The sequence below is a fragment of the Notamacropus eugenii genome, chromosome 3 (assembly GCF_028372415.1).
Source record: "Notamacropus eugenii isolate mMacEug1 chromosome 3, mMacEug1.pri_v2, whole genome shotgun sequence".
Classification (NCBI taxonomy): domain Eukaryota; kingdom Metazoa; phylum Chordata; class Mammalia; order Diprotodontia; family Macropodidae; genus Notamacropus; species Notamacropus eugenii.
In genome coordinates this window covers 152,328,699-152,353,986 of record NC_092874.1, presented here as the reverse complement: position 1 = coordinate 152,353,986, position 25,288 = coordinate 152,328,699, and the positions used below count along the sequence as shown (strand labels likewise).

Genomic DNA, 25,288 nt, shown 5'->3' with positions numbered 1-25,288 from the left:
TATAAGATTAAATAGAAAATCCTTAGTCTGCCATTCAAAACATTCAGCAATCTGGCTCCAACCTCTCTTTCCAGGCTTCTGTATTACTATTCTTCCTCATAAAATGAGCTCATTGTGAGTAGAGATTATTTCATTCTTTGTACTTCTATCCCTGGCACACAGCCTGGGGCCAGGCATAGAGGAGGTAAATGCTGGTTGATTGACATATTCTACATTCTAGGAAAATTAGACTACTAGCCATACATATTTCCTCAGCATTTCCCAAATCTGAGCATTTACATGCCTCATGCTCCAAGTCTGAAACAGACTTTCTTTACATATCTGCCTTTTAAAATCATTCCCTTCTTTCAAAGTTCAGATCACAAGCCCCCTCTTCTGTGAAGTCTCCTCTCTTGACCCTTCGTAAATTCTTCCATTTAATATCTCCTGTGCATCTGAGGAGGGCATCTAGGTGGTACAGTGGACAAAGTTCAGGCCTAGAGTTATGAAGACCTGAATTCAAATCTGATTTCAGACATTTACTACATGTGTAACCTTGAGCAGGTCACTTAACCTTGTTTGCCTCAGTTTCCTTATCTATAAAATGAACTGAAGAAGGCAACAGCAAAGCACTTCAGGATCTTTGCCAAGAAAACTCCCAACAGGGTCATGAAGAGTCCAACATGACTGAAACAACTGAACAACATAAACAAAATGCACTTGAAACTCTCTAAATTGTTTTAAAGTAGGACTCTTTCTCTCTCTCTCTCTCCATATATATATACATATATATGTACATAAAATATACACATCATATATATATGTATATATATATGTATGTATATATATATATATATATATATATATATATAACTATATTTTTTTGTAAGACTGTCTTGTCCATCTACTATATTATAAACTAAGGGGAAGCAAACTAGGATCTTTTGCTGTTTTTGGTTTAGTATAATCAAGAAGTATAATGCCTCTGACTGAATCTTGCCTTTATCAACCAAGAGTCTTTACTAGGAGTAAAGTGCAGAAATAAGAGTTTCTCTAACTAGAAACAGTGTATGTATTTGTATTGTTAATGTGATTAAAGATCTTCCCCACCCATTAATGGGCCTGCTCATTAAAGAGAGTTTGACTAGGGAAGATTTGTAGGAAGGCCCAGACCTTTTGATAATGAGGCACTGGTTCTCAAGGATTGGGATGCCCTCTGACTCAAAAAAGGGTATACTGTGAGGGTGAGGTTTTACTTTGAGGATTAGCTTTTAGAAGAGGCTTTGTGTGTCTGACGAGATTCTGGGAAGCCACTAAGGAGCCCCTCGGCTTTTAAAAGCCAGGTGCTTCCCTTTCTGGCAACTGTGGTCAGACAGTTGGACCTGTCTGTTTATTTGTGATTATATGTATTACTTATGTCAGACAGTTTGGAAGCACTGTCTGTTGATTTCCTGAACTAAGTGAATGATATATGTGTTTGATTAAAGGAGATTGTTAATCCTTCAAAAGCTGCCTTTCCTTTTAGAGGTGCAGATCTAAGAACCTGTGATAGCAGGCCCCCCCTGTGTGCTTACTGATACAGAAGGGCAGAGACTACATCATTTTTTTTTGTCTTTGGGTCCTCCAAAGGAATAATTTTAAATAAAATTATATTTAGTTTAAAAATCTGGATTTTTAAATTCAATGAATGGCATTTTAATGTACAAATCATTGTAGAGTCAAAGTTGTGTGTTACTTTTGAATGTTGGCAGTTAAAATTTTGTTTTTATATTTTGTTTTCAATATACACAGCCTTTATTTTATAAAACAGAGAATTCCTGGAGAGGTAAAGATGAAATGGATGAGACTGCAGGGGAGGCTGTGCTGATGGTGAGACAATAGGCATGTTTGTCCTTTCAGAATGAAAACTTCTACCATAAGTTCAGAAGGTGGACAAAGTTTATTTCCTGTTACTCTTCCAAGTGCAGCCATGATTCAAAAGGCTGGGAAAAGTTCATCCTGTTTCCTGGTCACTCAACAAAATAGGCATGTGACACTGGTACAACACTCTAGATCCACTGACAGAACACATAATTTTGTCATTTACTGTTCGAAACAATAGCTTAGCATGTCACTAATTACAACACCTACTTCCTCCATGGATTTTTCCAAATACTTTGTGTTCATATATTTTAAAGAGTCAAGACTCATAGAATTATAGCTCTAAAACTGGAAGGGACATGAAAGGCCATGGAGTCCAAATTCCTCATTTTAGAGATGAGGAAACTGAAGTTCCAGGAGATCACACAAGCAGAAAGCATGAAAGTGGTATCTGAATCCAGCCCCTCCTGCTCTAGAGCCAGTGTTTTCCCACTATACCATAGAGGAAATAAGTTTGATCCAAACTTTTTTTTTTTTAGCATTTGCAAAAATAAAAAATATAGTGTGCTACAATATACCATATAATTTTCAGAGTTTCCAGTCTCAAAGAAGATACATAATAGCACTATATGCATGAAATCAAATGGCTTTGTGATGGAAGGAAATCCTTTGGGAAACTAGCAGAGTTGGTCATATTTGACCGCTTTAATTTTTCTACAACTTTTGTCATCATTTCTGCTATGACCACTGGATAAAAGGGCTATTAAGGCATTTTGGTTTTTTAGCAGGATGATGATACACCATGGGGAGTACTCTTTGTAGATGAGTTAACAGTAGGGCTGGTCACTGGCAAGTGTAACCATTGTAGTCCCCTCTTCTGATCACGAGGTATGTAGCTTAAATTTTATGAATATTCTCTTTTCTGTTGCAGATAGCCCAAAACAGTCAGATTTCCTTAGGAATGAATTCTAACCTAATTCTAACCTAGGTGAGGTCAACTTTTATGAAAATTTATTCACTTACCCATGCTGAAGTAAAACCTCAGATTTCCATAGTCTGTTGTGTCCATGTATGGAGTACATATTTTTCTCTCTCCTTCTTTTAGGAAGATCATAGATAAACCTGATTCTAGAGTTCCACATTCATTGCCAAGGACAGCTCCCAATATATCCCACCTGAAATAGAACAAGAGATCCATTAAGAATAAGATAGGTAAGACAAATATAAACAAATAGAATTATCTACCTTACTTAAAGCAAGGACAGCTCCCTTCTTAATGGGTAATCTCAAAAATAATGAAGTTGTGAATATAAACTTGAAGGTATGAGAAAGAAAACACCTTAGTGATCCAGACAGCTGTGTTTCACCCATTATATCTCACGCTTCAAGTGATTGGGTTCTTGAATCACTTTGTAGGGAATCAAAGAATCACAGAATCTTAGGGTGGCTCAAAGGGTTCTCAGATGTCATCTAGACTAAAATATAATTCAAGAATTTATGAAGTCCAAACAATGGAAGACTGGACATCCAGTCTTCCTTTAAAAACTTCACATGCTCTGAGGTAACTAAATCTAGTTCTGAGGAATTTTGATCATTAGGAAAATTTTCTTTAAATTGAGCTAAAAACCTAACTCTTTGTAACATTCACCCACTGGTCCCCTGTCCTTTGAAGTCAAGAATATTAATCTAATTACTGTTTCAGATGACATAAAGTCATATATGGCTTATCAAAGTGCAAATGTCACAAAGATAACCGGGGAAAATAGCTGATGTATTCATTGCATGAGAGAAATATAGATTCCAAAATAACTTAACAGGCTAAAAATAAAGCAGGTCAGTATGAATGAATAAATAAAAAAAGCATTCATTACTATATTCCAGGCACTGTGCCAAGCAATAGAGTAAGGTGACACAAATAAAAAAATTTTCGAAAAGACCGTCCATGCCCCAATTCTAATAGCTTAAATTCTAACAGAGACAAGACCTATAAGGGATCAGTGGATCATTGGTTACATGGATCATGAGCAGACTCACAAGGCAAATGACTGATGAGTCCTTTCTAAGAATGGCAGTGCTGATGTAATTAATTTCCAGAGGAAGTAGAGAAGAGACAGAGAGAAACACAGAGAGAGCGAGGGGGAGAGAGGGAGAGAGAGAGAGAAGATTGGATTACATTATAGTAGATCTAGGGTACTTGAAAATCTTTCACCAATAATGTATGGAGGACCCTTGGGCAAGAGCTGGAGAGCCTGATAAGAGGCTAATAATGTGAGATAGGGAGCAACAAAAAGGGATCAAAGACACTTAATAAATGTATACTGACTGACTGAGATAAAGAAGGCTGACCTATACCATAATGCACCAAGGGGTACCAAGATGTGTTAATCTTTCAGTATTTTCTCACTGTGGTAAAGTCCGCCAGTAGAGCAAATAAAATCCTGTCTACATCTTAAACATTTTCCTGAGTTTTAGAAACGTTTAAGTGACTTTCCCATGGTCATACAGTTAGTAAGTGTCACAGGTGGGACATGAACCCAAGATTTCTTGACTTCAGGTTTAACATGGTAGAGTGGATGGAGTGCTGGGCTTGCAGTTCAGAAGACCTAGTTTAGATGCCACCTCTGACACATGCTGCATGAATACTGGCAAGTCACTGAATTTCTTTGACCTTCAGTCACCATTTTTGGCTGCCATATCATATTACTAATGCACATTAAACTTGCAGTCTACTAAAACCCCTCGGTCTTTTACACAAGAATCACTTTCTAGGCACAATTTCCTTATCATATACTTTTGTAATTGATTGTGTGTGTGTATGTGTGTGTGTATATACATACATATATGTATGTATATACATATATGTATGTATGTACATATTACTAAATATTTTACAATTACATGTACAATGTTCAACTTTCATTTTAAAAAATTTTCAGTTTCAAATTCCCTTCCTCCTGTCCCTCCTCCACCCTTTGAGAAAACATTAACATTATATTGATTATACATGTGAAGTCAAGTAAAATACATTTCATATTAGCCATGTTGCAAAAGAAAACAGAGACAAAAACCCCAAGAAGAATAAAGTTAAAAGGCATGTTTCAATCTACACTCAGAGTTCATCAGTTCTTTCTCTGGAGGCAGATAGCATGCTTCGTCATGATGGGGTTAAGTCTTGTCTGACTCTTTGTAAACCCATGGACCATCACATGCCAGGCCAGTCTGTCCTATACAATCTCTATTTCATCATGGGTCCTTTGCAATTGTCTTAGATTACTGTAGTGGTCAGAATTAAGTCTTTTACAGTTGATTATCATTACAATACTCTTTTTTACTGTGTACAATGTCCTTCTGGTTCTCACTTGACTTTGCATCACTATGTAAGTCTTTCCCTGTTTATCTAAAGCCATCTTGCTCATCATTTCTTTTAGCACAATAATGTTCCATCACAGCAATTGATGTTTAACTCTAAGATGGGGGCTTTAAAGTCTGTAAAATGACTCACATATATAATCTCATTTAAGCCTTCCAATATTCCTGTGAGGTAGTATTTCAGGTTAGCATGTTTGAGGGAAAATCAACATGTAGGTTGAAGTCTCAGAGTATGAGAAAAGGAGTTGGGTAGAAAAGATAAGTATGAGCCAGGCACTGAATTCATTGAGAAGGAAGGAAGAATGTTCTCTTCAAAGAATACTAGGATCTAAATGGGTGGTAAATTTGTATAGAATCATCCCGAAGAAGAGAGGTTGTAGAATGGATGTAGAGGAAGAGTCTGGAAATAGCAATGTGGAGCATGAGAAAAGGTACAACCAACAGTGCAAAGTGTAAGAATATAGGGTTGGGGTAGGGAGAAACCTACTTTACCCGAGCAGAACTCAGAAAGTCTAGAAATGTTCATGGAATCAATTACCCCTACTCCAATACAAATAACTACAAAATACTCAAATCTTTATCAAGTCAGAATTCTCTGATGATGTAAAACAATCAAATGTTTAAAATAGATACAAGCAATTCCTATATATCACTATTGAAACAAGCAAAGGCAGAAACTTGGTTCAAACAATCTTGTTAAAAAACTTGGAAGAAGGGAAGTGCTTTAGATCATTGGATGAAATGTGCTGCTGCTACACAGGAAGCTGATTATGATTCTTTAAAAACAACCAGTTGCCCCTTGTGGGTCTTGGATAAAACAGCAAGGCAATTCAGAAGGTGAAATTCTAGCAAGTCAGCCTGTGGTTAGAACTTACCTCTGAGAGGGAATCACTTTGCTGCTGGGAGGATGGCATCTGCCTCACCTCCCTCCAAATAGAATGGCTTTGTAACCTTCCAACAACGAGAGGATTTGGGCTTTCCCTCTTAGCTGTCACAGTGATTTTACGTGTAATTATCACTGGAGGACAAATCAGACATACTGAAGAAATGCAGCATCTGACTTCACAAGATACCCTTAATGGAAACTTCTTCATGACTTCTAAAAGTGAAAAATGATTGGCAGCCACCAGGACCTGTGAATTAATCCTTTGCCATAAGTGTGCTCCAAGCTGAAGTCTACTTTCCCTTGTACTTTGCAGGCACTTATAGTGAAACTTACGCTGGTTTGGAAGGGATGTTTTGTATCAACTGTTCTTATATATAATCTCTTGGTATACAACCAATTCTTTTTAAAATTATATTTCATTTTTCTTCTATTTATTCTTTTAAAAATTATATATTTTCTCTAATGACATGTAATAACAGTTTTTAACATTCGTTTAAAAAAATTGAGTTATCTCTCTTTCCTCCTTGAGAAGGCAAGCAAGATACTAAATTCTTAAAGCTAATTAAATTTGACAGGCTAATTAACATTAACAATAATCAATGGAAAACGCACCATTGAGTACTCATAAATGATAGTATTAGAAACCAATTTTTGTCTCTCAAGTTTACCCCTATAACCTTGAGGGGAATCGTCACCTGCCCTTCATGGCCATGACCCAACAACGTGAGTGGAAGTTGTGAAACTGACCTGGGCCAGGAAGAAATGATAAAAGAAAAGGAATTTTTTGATGATTTTTGAAACTCATGTAATTTTATTAGGGACAACATAACAAGATTTGGGTAACTTATTAGATATCAGGGATAAAAATGAGTGAATTAAAGAGGAGTCCAAGTTTTAAAGTCTGAATTATTAACCAATCAGCAATAACTGAGCATTGATTATGTACCAAGTACTGTGATGAATGATTGGGAGGATGATGTTACCACAGTTAATGTCAGGAAGCAGGAAAAAGAGCAAGTTTGTGAAGGGGAGGAGAAGATGATTATCTTCTGTTAGGATCTTGGATATATTTTGCTCTTTTGAGTCATAAAATAATAGATAAAAAAGACATTACCTCTGAAGAGGACTGCACCAACTGTTAAGAGAACATTGGTTTAAATTCAGAAATTGCTTTTATTTCCTGTGTGACCTTGGACAATTTATATACCCTCTCTGGGTCTGATTCCTCATCTGTAAAACGAGGGAGTCTTAGGTCCCAAACCTCATCTGATGAAGGTGAGAAGTCCATTGTCAATTCCTTATATGAATCAACCTTTCTTTTCAATCATAGAGGCAGCTAGTGGTACAGCAGACAGATTGCTAGACCTGGAGTCAAGAATACACAAATTCACATGTGACCTCAGACACTAGCTGTGTGACTCTAGGCAAATCACTTAACCTCTGTCTCAATTTCCTCATGTGTAAAAGGAGGCAGTAATACCACCTATCTCTCAGGGCTTTTGTGAGGATAAAATACTTGTAGACCTCTTTGGAAACTTCAAAGCATTATACAAATTCTGGCTATTATTATCATCACTTATAATTATCAAGATTATGTATCTCTTTAAATTGGTGTTTTATATTGATTTATCAACATGGATTAACGACTCATTTTCCTGATTTTAAATATTTGTATTGAAAGGGTACTTGTATCCTTGGGTAATTTTCTTTTAAAGGAAGCAATTTGGATAAATAACATTGCTAGCTACCTAATTTTAAAAATTTTCCTATTGCATGGAGATATTTTTCCTATTAGGAAACTGCATTATTACACCATGCTTCATCCTTCTCCTCTAGTCAAAGTCAATGACACATTAAGATTCATCTTAGTGTGTTTAATATATCAGTTTGGATATTCAATAGAGGGTGCTAGTTCTATTATATCAATCATTCAATCAACAAGCATTTATAAAGTGCTTCTTCAGGAGTAGTAGAGGCCCTCTAGGTCCTCAAGTGTGGCCCTTTGAATCCAAACTTCACAGAAAAAACTCCCTTAATAAAAGAATTTGTTCTGTAAAACTGGGACTCTATCAGAAGACTGCACCCAAAGGCCTAGAAAACAACATGTGACCTCGAAGCCACAGGTTCCCCACCCCTGGTGCATTCTTTGACAAAAGGATTTTAGTGATTTCAAAGACACAGCTTTTATTAATTGCATGAGCTTCAAAAATCATCAAGAAATTTCTTTTTTTTTTTACCTCATTTCTTCTTGACCAGGGCCAATCTAATAAACATGACTTGCACGATGTTTTTTTCTGCAGATGGGACAAATTGGGGGACATAAAATTTCAGTGATTTGCTAAAGGTTGCACAGCATATGAGGATCATAAATGTAGGTCTCCTGACTCTTAGGTCAATATTCAACTGCTAGAAGAATAACAGGCTTTTAGATCTGAGAAAAAGGAATCGATCATTCTGCCTTTAATAAAGATTGATACAAAATGCTAGGAAATTTGGGAGATTTTATTTTATTTAAATATTTTTTAATTGATGCTTCCATTTTGTAAGCATTTCCCGTCGCCTGTGGAAGGTAACAGTTCAAAGAAAAAAATTGATTGATTTTTCAACATGCCACCAAACCACCAAAAAATAAGTAGTTGAGCCTTTTCTTTTTTTGCTCATAAAAGGTAAATGCACACTGGTTCATTGGTCTTTTCTATGCTCCATTTATCCCAATTAAAACACTCAGTCTAGTGATCCACAAAAGAAACTGGTCTTATAAATGATGCAGATTATGTCTGTTTCTAGGTATTGGCCTCTTTTAGAGTATTTTTAAAAATGAGAAAGATAAAATGGCATGTAGGAAAATATAAGGCACAGTTGAAGGACAGGGTTGGTAACCTCTGTCCCTTAATTTTAATTGTGTATCTTAATAACTTCTGAAGATTAGTTTATGTAAAATATATTTGGAAACATCAGCACAGGACCATTATATGTTTCACGGTTTATTTAAAGGCTGAGTTGAGCTACTCTTCGCTTCAAAGATCAGTCTTCATTGTTCCTCCTGTTACTCATGGCTGATTAAAAAGTTTTAAACAAAATTGCATTCTTAGGAAACACAAATGTTTATAAATGTTATGTGAGCTAGGAAGCTTTCCTTAGTGAAAAATAAGGAAGGGAACCCTGTAAGCAAAAAAAAAAAAAAAAAAAAAAAAAAAAAAGTCATATCAAGGAAATAACTACTCTTAAAATGACATGACTTTGAAGTGTACTAAAAATTCAAGTTAAGTTTATTATTCTACACCTATCAATACATAAATTTGGATATTCTACAGCACAAGGATACTATACTAGACCTAACACTTGACTGGAATTTGGGAGACCTCTATTTTAGTTTTGGGTGTGCTGTTCATTGGGTAACTGACCCTGGGCAAGTTACTTTGGATCATAAGATCATCTATTTACAGATGGAAGGGGCCATAGAGATTATCAATAAACCATCCCCTTTCATTTTCCAGGTGAAGAACCTGAGGCATTAAAATGGTTGTGATTTTCCCAAAGTAACATAGGTAGTAACAAGCAGGATTTGAGTTCAGGACTTTAAATACCAATTCCAACATATCTCCACTGTAATGAAATTATCTGGGCTCAGTTTCCTCATCTATAAATGAAATGGGGTTATGGTTAATGATTCCTAAAGGTTACAGTTGTGTTACAATTCTATTTCTCAAGATTCTATGATGCTCTAAATAACACAGTTACATATAGGGATGTCCTCATATCAGGAAACCAATAAGGCAAGGCTGACTGAATTCATATTTTCAGCATCAAAGATAGTTTCCCAAATAGTTTTTTTCAATTAAAAAAGCATTTATTTAAGTACTTACTGGGAATGATGAAAGGAAGTATGCAGAGTGAATAGAGAGCCAGCCTGGGAGTCAGGATGGGTTCAGGACTCATGCCTGGCAAACTGTCTGGGACCTTGGGCAAATCACTTAATCTCTTAATGCCCCACATAGCTCTCTGGGTTATAAAGTACCCTCTCTAGATACTACCATGACTGCCAAATGATGCTATACCTTTTCTCTCCATTCCACCTAAATTCCTTGGAAATGTTAATTTCACTTTCAATTTCACTTTTTTTTAAACCTTCTATGTTCTGACTTCTGACCGCATTATTCTATTGAATGGCTTTCTTCAAAGTTACCAATGACATCATAACGACCAAATCTAGTGGCTTTCTCACAATCCTCATCCTTTAGAACCAATGAGCTGTCACAGTGGATAGATTGTTAGACCTAGAGTTATGAAGACCCGAGTTTAAATTCAGTCTCAGATACTTAATGGCTATGTGACCCTAGGTGAGTCACTTAACTTCTGTTTTAGTTTCCTCATTTGTAAAATGGGAATAATACAACACTTACCTCCCAGGGATGTTGTAAGGATAAAATAAGATATTTATATAAGCCAAATATTTATAAATAAATAGTATTAGTATTTTTTTTTTTACTTCTCTGCAGCATTTGACACTAATTAGTACTTTCTCCTCCTGAATAATCTCTCCTCCCTGAGGTTCCATAACTTTCTTCTCTCTTGGTTATCGTCTTATCTGACTGACAGCTCCTTTGTCTTCTTTGCTGGATCCTCATCCAGGTAATGCCCACTAATTGTGGATGCCCCAGAAAGCTTAGCTTAGGTTCTCTTCTCTTTTCTGAGCTCATCAACTCTCATCTCTGTTTACACAGTCCTTGTCTCTCCCCTAATCTCCACTCCTGCATCAAGACCTTCCTATTACAACCATTTTTTAAAGTTGGAATGTCTCATAGACTTTTAAAATTCAACATGTCCAAAATAGAGCTCATTCTCTTCTCTCTCCCTCCCCCAAGATAGCCCTATGTAGTAGTATGCCACTAAATGTTTAATAACTGGACACTTTTTTTAGATTTATGAAATAGAACAAGCATTTCTTTAATATAGTAGAATAAAAAAAGATGATTACACATGAAACTACAAATCAATTACATACAACTTGCTATTTCTTTAAAATATCATCAAGTTAGCATGTAAACTTCTTTATTTTCTTCCTTCCCCTTTTCAGATTTAATCTGCATCATTAACATTTTCTCCATAACTTTCTCAAGTCTCAACATTCCACAAAACAACATATGCATTTTTCAATTTGCAGCATTTGCCGATTTCCAAAGTGTAAATATTTATGCTGAAAATTTAACAATTGGATTGGTATGACTTGGTTACAACATGTCTGTCCTATTCGGAACATCCCAGTCATATGGGCAACCTTAACTCTTCTCTTGCCCATGTCACATATATGATTGCTTGCCAAATTTCTGCAATCTCTCTCACATATATCTCTTATTCTCTACCGATACAGTCTCCACTCTGCATCAGGCACCACTTACCTCTCTTGCACTGTTACAAAATCCTTTTAATTAGTCTTTCTGCCTTAGGTCTCTTCCTAATCCAATCAATCTTCAACTCAGGCACAGAAGTCTAAATTCAACAATGCCCCTCTTTACCTCCCCCTCAGTAAGCTCCAATAGCTTCCTACTACAAATGTCTCTGTCTTTTCAGGCTCCTCATACCTGGTTCCTTCCTGTCTTTCCTGGCTGCTCTCTATGGTCCAGCTATACTGGCTTACTTGCTATTTCTCACACACAATTTTCCATCTCCCACTTCTGTGCTTTTGTCCTGGCCGTCCCCATGTCTATAATGCACCCCCTCATAACCTCTATCTCTTGGAAACTTTTTAAGATTTAACTGAAGTGTCAGTTCTTTCAAGAGGCCTTTTCTACTCTCCTCAGATACTGGTGCATTCCCCTCTAAGACTACCTCCTATCTACATCAAATGTATCTTGTATGTACCACTTCATATCCTATGTAAAAATGAAAGTTTCATGGAGGCAGGAACACTTTTTGCTTTTTTTTCCTTTGTATCCCCCAGGGAATAGCTCTGTGCCTGGATCACAGTGACAATAAATGCTTGTTGATTAGTCTATACTGGCATAAGGCATTTGTTCTCTGGGAATTACTATATTTTTAATGAAGTCACAGATTAAGTTAGAAAAGCATAATATATTATATTATGGATATGAAAAGGAATTAAGCTATATTTTCTATCATTAAGAAATATAAATAATTAATTAATATAAATGATTAAAATGTAAGTTAGATATGGGAATGATTTCTTTAGTGTAGCAATTGAAGAACAGGAGTTTCCTCCAACAAGGCACAAGAGATAATATTAGGGAGTAACCTTAGAGAAACATTAAGTGATCCCCCCCAGGATTATACAGCCAGTAAGTTTAGAAGCTGAATTTGAACCCAGTGCTTCAAGACCCCTAGCCCAACACTCTATTGACTACACTAGGAATTGGGGATCCTGCAGTCTCAAGGCTACATGTGGTCCTCTAGGTCCTCATGTGCATCTTGGATTCAGTCAAAGGGCTTCTTCACCTGAGAACCTAGAGAGCCACATGGGGCCTTGAGGCTGCAGGTTTCCCATCCCTGGACTACACCAAACTACACCAAATAGACATAAAAAATATAGTGAATGCCTAGGAGAAATTCAGGGTGGTATAAGAATTTCCAAGAGGAAGAGATCACTTATAGTTGTGCAGCTTGAAAGCATTAAAAAGATACAAAGATAAAAGAAAAGAACCTAATTGTGTTCTGCATTATTTTTCTGTAAAAGCTTCTCCTGTGGGAATTTTCTATTTCTCTGGTTTCTGTTACTGAAATACAAATATTTGAGTACTGTATATTTTTTATGAAAAATGTCATAAATCTTAAAGGGAGGGTTGAGAAGAAGTACTTGTATCTGAGTTCAAGTATCAGTTCAGTTCAGAAGTTTTATTAAGTCTTCTCCCTGGGCATAGTCCAAGAAACCCAAACACTTGCTTTCTTCTAGGTCCTAGAATCTAGGCATTGAGGTGGGGGTTGGGGGATGGGGATATAATATGCATGCAGATAAGTAAATACAAATCAGCTGCTATCCCCTCCTATTTTCGAGAGGATCAGAATCAGAACAGGTTTCAAGGAAGATCGGTACCTGAGCTGGGTCTAAATCGCAGAAAAAGATCTTGAGAGGAACATGTGCATTTTACAAGGCACAGAGGACAGAAAGAGGACAGTGTGGGGTCTGGTTGGCAATCCTGTTTGAAAGGGCATTAACATGAACTATATAGCTGGAAAGATAGATTGCTTATCCTAAGTACAAGAAAGGCTAGGCACTAGAACTGTGATATGGAACTCTTGGGTGAGGAAACTCTACCCATGCAGGTTGACACTTTCTCTGTAATTTAGAATTTCAGAGTTGCTGAGAACACTGAGGGCAGCCAGGTGACACAGTGGATAGATCCTGGGTCTGGAGCAGGAAGACTCATGTTCCTGAGTTCAAATCTTACCTCAGACATTTACTAGCTGTGTGATTCTGGGGGAGTCACTTAACCCTGTTTGCCTCAGTTTCCTCATTTGTAAAATGAGCTGGAGAAGGAAATGGAAAACCACTCCAGGATCTTTGCCAAGAAAACCTCAAATGGAGTCATGAAGAGTTGGATACAAGTGCACTGACAGATTAAATGATTTTCTCAGGGTTGCAGTCACTGACTAGGACTTAGATATTTCTCGTTTCAACTGGCTCTAGACACGACATCAAGCTGCTGCTTGTTTTCAAGAGAAGTAAAAGGAAAAGCCCACCAACCTCTTACATGAAACTCGAAAGTCACATAACAGAGGAGGTCCTTGCTCTTTCGGCTTTTTTAGTTGTAAACAAACATCTCTAGTAGAGAGGGGCTTCCTCATTCTGCTAGCTCCTCTGCCATACATTGGTAGTATTTATGTCATTATTTTCTCCACTTTCATTGGTCCAAAACCAATTATAATTCTTCTCATCAAAACTCACCCTATATGCTCTAAATTTGCTATCTATTAGTTTGAAGAAAAATTGGGTCACATAGAAAAGGTCAATACAATCTGCAGTGAAATAATGCCACCTTTTCCTCTTTACCAACAAAGCTTCCAAGTTAAAAATTTACTTACTCTATTTTAATTTTGAATTTTAAAAATGCAGGCCCATAATTTAATGTATTCATTGGCTGCATAAATAGTTTCTATTTTAAACTTATGCATTTACCTGGCCATTTTGTTGCTCAATTATGTTTCATAAAGAATCCCTGCTATACATCCGCACTGAATATAGAAGTTTCTGAACAGCCTACACCAAGTTGGAGGGATCTGAAGCTCAAATTTCGTGTTTGGCTTAAGTTTATAATACTTGTCTATTTGTTCTATAAAGATCTAAATCTTCCTTCCCCTTCACAAAGGCTGGTTAATCCGATTACATATTCATCTGAACAAAGGGACAATGGGCTGTATCGTATACCTTTGGGGGGCTGCAAGCAGCCTGGTGGGGAGGCAGCCTGTGAGTCCAAGATCCCATAAATCCAGCCTGCAAGGGTATTCTCATTTATGGGTTGAGAAGAAAAAAGGAAGTCTGGATGTTGAAGATATGGGGCAGATATTTAAATTAGATTTTGCTTCCTACTGAGGCTGACATAAGTGGCACTAAATATCATTAAACCAACAAGTTAAGTTAGACAACAAGCTAAGCTATGACCTAGGATCTGGAGGCACAAATCATTATCAGCTGAGGTACACGTGTGATCTATTGCCTCAAGTCACATCATCCAAGATGAAAATGAAAGGGGATTGTGATAATTTGCTATATTAATTATTTATAAATCACCATGTTTGCTAATATAATTAATAACCACCTCTTAAGAAAGAAATCTTTGGGCTTGATTGAATTTTCCTGTTTCCTAAGAATGCACTTCTCCTTCTTTCACTTCTCCTAATAATATATGATTCCTAATTAATGTCTGAAGTCTAAGCCTGTCCCTGAGTCATATTCTTCTCCAGTATTATGAATTTAATTAGACAATGTCTTATAAATGCTTTCTGAGAACACATTAGCGACTTATTAGGATTCTCCCTCCAATAAACTTTTGTTTTTCAACTCCACACCCTGTAACGGAAAAACATTAAAATATTCTTATTGCCAAGAAGCAGCATTAAGGGATTCATAACCTTTACCATTGAGGTTTTAGGAACTTTGTTCATTATGTATTCAGCACAGTTATTAATTATCAACCCTGCAGTTCTTCAGGTAAATAGCACCATGAATATTATCAAGGAGATGCTAATGGCATAATTTGCCAACAAATTACTGCTAATTTACAGATGTATTTTGATGGTATTCAAGGTGGAATGGTTTTTGTCCCCAGATTTTAAATGTGTAAGTACAGAAACACAGCCATGGAGTCAGAGAGTGGTTGAAACAAGGCTTTTGAAAGGCTGTCTAAACACTTTGAGACCCTATATAATCAGAAGATCAGCACACTGCTCAAGATGATGTAAACAACTTGAGGCAGGAGCTCTTTTACTAATGTCTTTATGTCCCCAAAGCCAGCAAAGTGCCTGTCACAGGAGAGATCCTTAACAAGTGCTTGTTGATTGACAGCTTGTTCTAACAGGCAATATCCATTGTTTTAACTGTTTTACAAAGAAAAAAATACAAACGCAGATGGCAGATTTTTGTCTCAATCCTACCAAATAAAGCAGGATTTTGACTTTTTTGTGTGTGTCATGGACTTCTGGCTTCAAATCCCACCTTCTTCAAGAGATGTTTCCCAATCCCCTCAACGCTATTGCTTTCCCTTTGAGATTGCCTCTTATTCACACACACACACTCTATCTATCTATCTATCTATCTATCTATCTATCTATCTATCTATCTATCTATCTCCTCAATGGATTCTGATTATCAGTGCAAAAAAATGAATCCCCATTACTTGAATTCACACCACGTATTACCATTGCCCTGGAATCAATTAGGATAATTCATATAATTATACTTCCAACAATAAGAATTTGAATACATGCTGCAGCTTCATAGCGATATATACAGTTGTTTGAATGTTCCTGTCCCCCTTGGAACATGAGCTCCTTGAGGGAAAGGACAGTGTTTTTGCCTTTCTTTGTATTTCTCAGTTTTAGCACAGTAACTAGCACATGTTAGGTACTTAAGATTTACTCATGTATTTGACTGAATTACATGGACCTTTTCTCAGAATGATGTTTTCAAATGCATAAAATAAAATAGCAAGATCTCAAAAGAAACCAATTATGTTGAAATAGTTATCAAAATTTTAAAGGAATAAGTTCACAGACTCTAGGTTAAGAATCCTAAAATAAAGATTTTGCCAAAATACCGCCATTTTCTCACATTCACATTTATATTAGCCTACAATGTTTACAAAGGACTTTGTACCGGGTTTCATTTGATTCCTCATCAATGTAGGTAATTCAATTACTAAAACATCCATTTCACAAGTGACTAAAACCATCTTATAAGGGGGTGAATGACTTGAACAAGGTCACATAATTAGTAAATTGGTGGAACTGTGGTGAAGCTCCAGGTTTTCTGACTCCAAGTCCAGTGCTCTTTCCCCATATGTCTACCATGTTGCCTTAAGAAAGTCCTTATGACTGATAAACATTTTCTATAGTATTCACTGCAGAGATCTGCAGAGATCATCCAGGAATAGACAGAATTGGGTATTCTTGGGGAATCACTAAGGCTACTTAGTCTACTCTTAAAAAAAATATAGGACATATGGAGGACATTTGGGACACAGTATTGCACATACTGTTTTTCAAACTTCTTTCTCCCCTCTCAACTTAGAAAACTATGAAGGAATTCATCTTTATTTAAATTATGAAGTTGTTTAAAATGTTAAAAATTATATAAGGCCTACATGGAACTGATTATAGTATTTCATTATTAGATAATGTAAGGAAACTAATACCACCTGTCATTCAAGCATTTATAGAAAAATGACCATATGAGATGCTATAAAAGGACAATGCAATGAGTTGTGGTTTTAAAAAAGATGTTAAATAGGAATATCAAACAATAAAGAAAGGATAAGATTAGGAGGCAAAAAACAATGATCCTAGTTAATAAGGATTTATGGGTACCTATGTACAACCTCTCCAATTTGTTATTCAGAATTACTGAGTAGAAACATAATGAACTCAGTTACACAATCCAATTTTGCATGTTATGACTTCATAACCATGATTTTATAGTTCTCAGATTTAGAAACTATAAAGGCTTTAAATTGTAGCCATATGGACTAACAAAGATTGAACGCTGAAATATAAGTATTAGCCAAATATGATTATTATTGTATTTTCTAAAATGCGGCTATGGTTAAGTGTTGAAAGTTTATATTTTAACATAATGATCTAGGTCATTCTCTCCATCAGTGCTTTCAGGGTACATTACTCCAATTTTTATTTCAATTATTTCAGTCATGTCCAACTCCTGACTCTATTTGAGGAGTTCTTATTATAGATACTGGAGTGCTTTGCCATTTCTTTCTCCAGATCATTTTGCAAATGAGAAAACCAAGGCAAACAAGGTTAAGTGACATGCCCAGGATCACACAGCTAGTTAAGTGTCTGAGGCCAGATTTGAACTTAACAATGATGAGTCTTCCTGACTGCAGGCCCAGTACTCTATCCATTAGATCATCTAGCTTTCATAGTGCATCAAAAATACTTCATTTTATTAATAAGAGAAAGCGTTTGCACTAGGACAGTCAGGACCCAGGCTCTCCAGTATACACGAGCTCATTTTTTCTAAGATTACTGAGATTATTAAAACTTTGGAAAAGTACCTTAGGATATAGAAACCATCTACTCCACCCACTCATTTTATATATTGATAATTTTAGAAATTCAGGACCAAGAAGGTTAACAAATTTGCTTAAGTTTATACGCAGGAAGTCTACAACAGACCAAGGACTTACACCCAGCGTTTCTGATTTAAATCAGTCCCTTTCCATTCTGCCAATACTGCAAGAAAGGAATTTTTTTATCATGCCCCATGAAATAAATGGTCTGAGTATTATTATCCCTATTTCACAGATGAAGGAACTGAGACTTGGAGAGAAGTAACTTGATTAAAGTATCATAGCTAATAAGTGTCTCAGAGGTGACACAAATTTTGGTGTCTTAGAATTTGTGGCTTCCCTTAAAGGTCAAGTCAAACACGATATTTTACATGAGGTCTTTCCTGATAGGAAATATAAGTGATACATAAATAAATAAACAATTAGAAAATAAATTAAAAAAAAAAAGAAAATAAATACACAAAACCCCAACTATTATATCTCCTTTTTCCCATAATGATCTTGCATTTACATAATGCATGTATGTGCATGTAAATGTACATATATACACACATTTGTATATGTGTGTTTACATGCATACATTCAGACACACATTATAGAGGTACGTTCTGTTACTTTGAAAGAATATAAGCTCACAGTGCCTGGCTCTTAGTAGGTTTCTTACTGACTTGAGGCAATTTCTCTTTTGTCTTTCCAGTGACTAATACAGTGCCTGGCATACAGAAGACATTTACTAAATTACTGTTTATTGAGTTTTAGTTAAGGGAGCTAGGTGGTACATGGAGAAGTGAATATGGAGTTAAGAAGTCCTGAGTTTGACTTGGTATTTTCCTCTACAGGAAAGTAGGGGGAAGGGGATAAGAGTTGGGGGATGACAGAAGGGAGGACAGGTTGGGGGAGAGAGTAGTTGGAAGCAAACGCTCTTGAAAAAGAACAGGGTCAAAGGACAGAGTACAATAAATGGGGGTTGTGGGATAGGATGGGGGAAAATATAGTTAGTCTTTCATAACATGACTATTATGGAAGTGTTTTGTACAACTTCACACACATAACTGTAATACTAATGAGATTAAAGATCTTCCACACCCATTAATGGGCCTGCCCATTAAGGGGGGTGTGATTGGGGGAGATTTATAGGAAGGCCCATACCTTTTGTTAATTAGGTACTAGTTCTCAAGAGTTGTGATGCTTTCTGTGTATTCTGAGGTGAGGTTTTGTTTTGAGGTTTACTCATTGGAAGTGTTTGACTAGAAGAGACTTTGGGCAGCTAGCTGCTAAGGAGCCCCCTGGCTTTGAAAACCCAGGTGCTGGTGCTTCTCTCTCTGGTAACTATGTATGTATGGTCAGACAGTTATCTGTCTGTTAATCTGTGATGTCTGTATTGCTTATGGTCGGACAGTTGAGAGCCCTGTCTGTTGGTTGATCTTTGTTTCTCTGTTTATATTTTCTCTGAAGTTCAGGGTGCTGACTTTCCCCCCTAAACTAAGTAAATGATACGTATATGCTTGATTAAAGTGATTGTTGACCCCTTAGAAGTTGCTTTCCTTTTAGAAAAGCAGATCTAAGAACCTGTACAGTAGGCCATCCTGGGTGTGTCTAGGTTCTTGCTTTTACAATAACCTATATTGAATTGCTTATCTTCTCAATGAGGGTAGGTGGGGAGGGAAGAAGGGAGAGAATTTGGAACCCAAATTTTTAAAAACAAATATCCTAAATTGTTTTTGCATGCAACTGGGAAATAAGATGTACAGGCAATGAAGTATAGAAGTCTATTTGTCCCACAAGAAAGTGACGGGGAGGGGAATAGGCTAGGCGGTGGGGTGATAGAAGGGAGGGCAGACTGGGGGAAGGGGTAATCAGAATGTAAGCTATCTTGTGGTCGGGAAGAGGGGAGAGAGATGAGGAGAAAATTTGGATCTCAAAATCTTGTGGAAATGAATGTTGACTAAAATAAATAAATTAATATAGTAAAAAATGAATACATAAAAAAAAGAGTAACCAAAACTTATAGGGTACTACTGAAGCTTTCAGACCTAAGAGAAGATACATAGAAGAATTCAGTGTGTAAGCCTCCCACCACTGTCCCTGGAGCTGCTGTGTTCTATGGAAGTCAAATACTGTTCCCAGAAATGCCAGATTCCCATGCAGCAGTGAGAGACAGCAGGATTTATTGCTTTGATTCCCAACTATAGCAAATCTGAGTGGGTCTCTAATGAAACAACATTTTTATTAATTGAGCACTCAAAGTCCTAGGACAGATATCAAGACCAGACCAGTCCGGGGTGGCCCAGATAATTCCCATACTTTCAAGGCTAACTGGGTTCAGAAATAATTTTATTTTCCCTGGAAAAAAAGTGAATATATGTATACAGGAGTTGCACTTTAAAATATCCAATAATTTTGACAACTGACAAACTGCATTCCACAGTGCAGAAAATTCTAATCAAGAACAACTTCATTTCATAAGAGCTGTACAGAACTCAGGAGTGGTTAATGTACTGGGGGCAATCTATTATGGAAAAAGCTATGAAATGGTTATATAGCAATGATGAAGAATGATAAATAAGCTCTCTCCCTAACAAAACAAATACCACAAGACCACAAATAACCAATCACAGTGCTGAGAACTTGATGGGACAATCTAATGGTCCCACTATTTGGAGCGAAAGGAAGACAGCAAGCATGAGATATCAAGATGAATTCAAATATAAACTCAGATATTTACTAGCTGTGTGACCCTGGGCAAGTCACATACTTTCTGTCTGGCTCAGTTTTCTCATCAGTAAAATAAGGATAATAACAGCTACCTGTCATGGTTGTTGTAATAATAAAATGAGAATATTTGTAAAGTGTTTTGCCAAAGTCCTACATAAATACTAGCTATCATCACCAGCACGATCATCAATTTTGATGGTCAATGGATCTGCCCTTACTTTGTGACGAAAATGTAATACTGAAAATATGATATGAATAAAATTTCCAAATTTGCAAAAAAACAAAAGGTCTTGAGTTTGAATCTTTCCCCTGATGCTTAGTAGTTCTATGACTCTGGGCAGGTCAGTTAGCTCTTACTCTCAGTTGCCTCATCTGTAAAACAGCACCTACCTCATAGCATTGTTGTGAGAATCAAATATGATAACACATATAAAGCATTTTATAAACATCATAACTACAGAAATGTTAAGTAATATTATTAATTATTATTCTGCCTCCTAGTCTAGCCCTCTTGACACACTAATATGTTGCCTTTTTAAAAAATCATGTCTCAAAATCAACCAGAGATTATGTAGCCTAGCCTAATAACTGGCTTGTCAGATTTAACTAGTGACTGGTTCCATTTTGTAGTACCATCATCCATAGGCTAAGCAGTCCCAGAGTTGGGGCAAACAGTCAAAATATCATCAAGCTTTTCATGTTTTTCTGTACATGCCTTAAACTTACTTCTAGGGCTGTCAGCGCACTTTTCTGTCAGTACATTTTGCTTACCGCGCTGCAGAACAAAACTGCACATAATAACAGCCAGGCTGAATTCTGATGTCTTGAAAGGTTGGAGAAAGAGCAAAGACTCAAAAAGGACAGACTCTCCCAGCATATCCAGACCCTTCAGGAAATAGCAGAGTGAGAGGGTAGACAGTGAATGGCACTGGACAATTGGAAGGGTGAGTAAGGGCACTGAAGCACCTTCAACTGTCATCAGGCTACTCTTCAGCCTTCACTGAAAACCTTTATCACTGTCTATCCTTAAGTCATGCTATCCATGAGAGTAACAGCACAATTCTCAGGGCTTAAATCATTGTTCTAGGATTTTAAAAGTGGTTCTCATATTTTTTTTTTTATCAGTATAATGAAAAGAAGTAGGAAGGTGTTCTTATGTGGGATGCAATAGCTTGTATTCTAAAGCTTATATAGCCTGCTTTGTAGGATCCATTCGAGCCAAATGCATATGAAGGTGAATAAACAAGAAATGGTTGAGAAATACATCATGTGTCATGTTATGAAAATGTAGTGTTTAATTTAAATAGGGACAATCTAGCGTAATTTCAGTGTACCAAATCATCTATAGTACCCTTTTAATTCTCTAATGGACAGATGGATTTAAAAATCAAAGGAGATGATGTTACATTCTTATGACTTACATATGGCTAGCAACTAGATATATTTCCCTCATCTAATGATCTTTTAATTAAATACTGTTTAAAAATAGGGTACTCAGAGAAAGAAATATGGAAATCGTTCACAGAATGTAGCAGATCATGTTTGCGTGTGTGTGTGTTTTTGTGTATCATGTTTTGATTTGTTATATGATTTCTTCCATTTATTTTAGTTCCACTACATAGCATGACTATAGTGAAAATGTACTCAATAGGAAAGTATATGTAGAACCTATACAGAATTGTATGCGGTCGTGGGGAGGGAGGGGATAGGAGGGGGGTAGTGGGGGGTAGGTGGGGGGGGATAAAATCTTAATTTTATGGCAGTGATTGTAAAACATTAAAAAATAATAATAATAAAATTTAAAAAAAGACTTCTAAAAAATAAATAATAATAGAGTACTAAATTTAAACTCTCAAAAACAGATCAAATAGCTTGAATTATAAAACAATTTAATTCTTACATTTTAGGCTGAAAAGCAAGTATAGAAAAATTCATGTAACAGCAATTTGCTTTGTTTTTTACAAAATATATTTTTTCTCTCTAAGAGTCAGTCTCAGCTAGGTGAGATACGGCAGCTGCTAATTAGAAGATAGGTTGTACAAGTTGAAGCCAGAGCTCAGAAACACATGCATAAATTATCAATGTATCTATTAGAGTTTCCTCAAAGGTGAGATAACAAATATAACTTTTTTCGGAAAATACTTAAAGCTTAATTCCACTTTTAAAAATAAACACAACAAGGTTCGATATGGGACATATCTAGAGGAACCAACAGTTTCATCTCACGTAGCAGTTCACATGAGGAGCGGCTATTCATTCCCCAGTTCCTACTTGCATATTTATATTGTACACTCTAGTTATAAGTGGCCTTTGACAATGAACTAGTTCATACACCAAAGGCTTTTCACCATAATCAATAAAACTGTATAATTGTCAATGAAATTTTTCTATGATCTCAGTAATTTTCTCTTACTGCTTTTGGAAATTGCCATTCAAATTCTTTTATTAACAGCACTTGAGATTGACAGTCTATACTTTCCACCCCTGACCCCATGTGTTTTTGTTCAGTCCTGCCCAATTCCACATTTGGGATTTTCTTGGCAAAGATACTGGAATGCTTTGCCATTTCCTTCTCCAGCTCATCTATAGATGAGAAAACTGAGGTAAACAGGGTTAAGTGACTTGCTCAGGGTCATAAAGCTATTAAGTGTCTGAGGCCTGATTTGAACTCAGGTCTTCCTGACTCCAGGCTTTATCTACTACACCACTGAACTTCCCTTCAGTAACTCCTAGGAATAGAAAAGTGATTAAAAAGCAGCAAAAGTGACCATGAAGTTAGTTGTAAAAAACACCAAGTCTCCATTTGGTAACTCTCTCGTACATTCAAAAAGCAATTCAGCAGACACTGATGGCGTTTCTGCTGGATCAGTTTTACTGATGAGTTTATAATGAGAGATTGTCTGTGTGGGTGGTGGTGGTTGGGGAATGGAATGAGACAAATGCTCAATAAACTTGGGCAGGAAAACGAAGAATGCAGCAGGATGCTCATGACCAGAATTCCTAATATCTTCCTTTCTGTCAACACACAAAATAAAATGTTTCACATTAATCTAGCAGTGGGATGCTTTCAGAAGCTGAGATAAAATTGATTACAACAGCACCCCTTCTTTCCTTCCTTCTTTACTCTAAATAATAAGGGGAGAAATGAAAAAAAGTGAAATTATCACGGACTATATTATCATCATCATTATAAACCATTATTACACTGAGAGGACGCATAAGTGATGAGTAGTAGGAAGGGTTCTGGGTTTAAGTAAGACGTGGGTTTGAAGGGCAGCTCATGTACTTCAAGTTCCACCTTAGACACTTACTAGCACTTTGACTCTCTCAAGACCTTAGGTTCTCATCTGAATTTGATGACCTCGAAAGTCTTTTACCTCTTAAACTATGATTTTCGTGATCCTATGATCCTAGCTGAGTCATTCAGCTGTCCCTCAGTTTTCTCACTTGTAAAATGGAGACAAAAATACACTACCTTCCTCAAAAGTTTGCCAGAAAAATGCTTTGTAGGCAGCTACAAGGTGTAATGGACAGAAAGCTTAACTTTGAGTCGGGAAGACCTACGTTTAAATCTTAACTCAGGTAATCACAGCTGTGTGACTGGGAGCAAGTCAACAGAGCTCTCTGATTCTCATTTATAAGGGGGAATACTTCACAGGGTGATTGTGAGGATAAAGCACTCAGCACAATTTGAAGCGTACATAAATACTAGGCAATTATTTTTAAACCTTAAAATGCTACATAAACATGTATTTCTTTTCTAGGGATGGTTGTAAAAGCCAGAAGAGGTCTACACTAATGGCTAATACACTAATAGAGAAGTCCCTCTTCCAAGCACTAGGAAAGGAAAGACGAAGAGGGTACCCCACATTTACTGAGGTCTAATTGGACATACAGTCTAAGTTTTGTGTATCCACAGTCCACCTTCTTGTTAGATAAAACATAATGTCAATTCAGCACATATTTCAGAACTCAGACCAATGGATGGAAGTTACAAGAAGCCTGCCTGATTTCAGCTTGATGTGTGGAAGGATTTCCTAACAATTAGAGCTGGCTAGAACGTTATCCTTTGAAGTATCTAGTGCATTGGCACTATATATAGAGCTCCTTGGCCATGGAGGCCTTCAGACAAATGATGGATGATCACTTATCCATGATATGGGAGAAGAGACATGCTTCATATAGAATTGAGACTAGGAGGTCTTTAAAGTTAACTTCCAATGCTGAGATTCTATAATTCTATAAAGATGTCAAATTTCTTAATTCAGGTTTGTTAGTCCCTTATTATGGCCCTGACCCAGTCTATTTTGGATGACTAAAATATTAAGATATTTCTGTATTTTCTAAAATGTTCTTAAACGTAATTTTACTACTATATTGATTCCTGTATTAGTCTGAGTTATAGAAAAGAATTACCATTCTATCAAGCATCCCTTAAAACAGGGGTGGGGCACCTATGGGCTCAAGGCCATCTGTGGCCCTCTAGGTCCTCAAGTGTGGCCCTTTGAATCTAACTTCAATTTGGATTCAGCCACAGTAGACTCCAGCCTGCAGGTTCCCCACTCCTACCTTGGAGAAAAAACTAGGTGACCTACTGGTCTGACAAAGCATTTCTGGCATTCTTAAGACTTCAATGATATTAGCAAAATGCTTTTTTTTTGGACGTTAGGCTTTACTTCCTTCATAGTCTATTGTGAGGAAGAGAATTATATCAGGAACATTG

At 36.6% G+C, this 25,288-nt stretch overlaps 1 protein-coding gene across 2 annotated transcripts in view; it reads right to left on the bottom strand.

Annotated features, from left to right (window-relative positions):
• Positions 1 to 25,288, bottom strand: part of RELN (reelin) — a 553,318-nt gene that overhangs the window by 208,410 nt on the left and 319,620 nt on the right. For both annotated transcript variants that reach the window (XM_072653135.1, XM_072653136.1), the window contains exon 12: positions 2,863 to 3,014. In XM_072653135.1, coding sequence (XP_072509236.1) covers positions 2,863 to 3,014 — 152 coding nt within the window. The remainder of the gene's footprint in view (positions 1 to 2,862; positions 3,015 to 25,288) is intronic.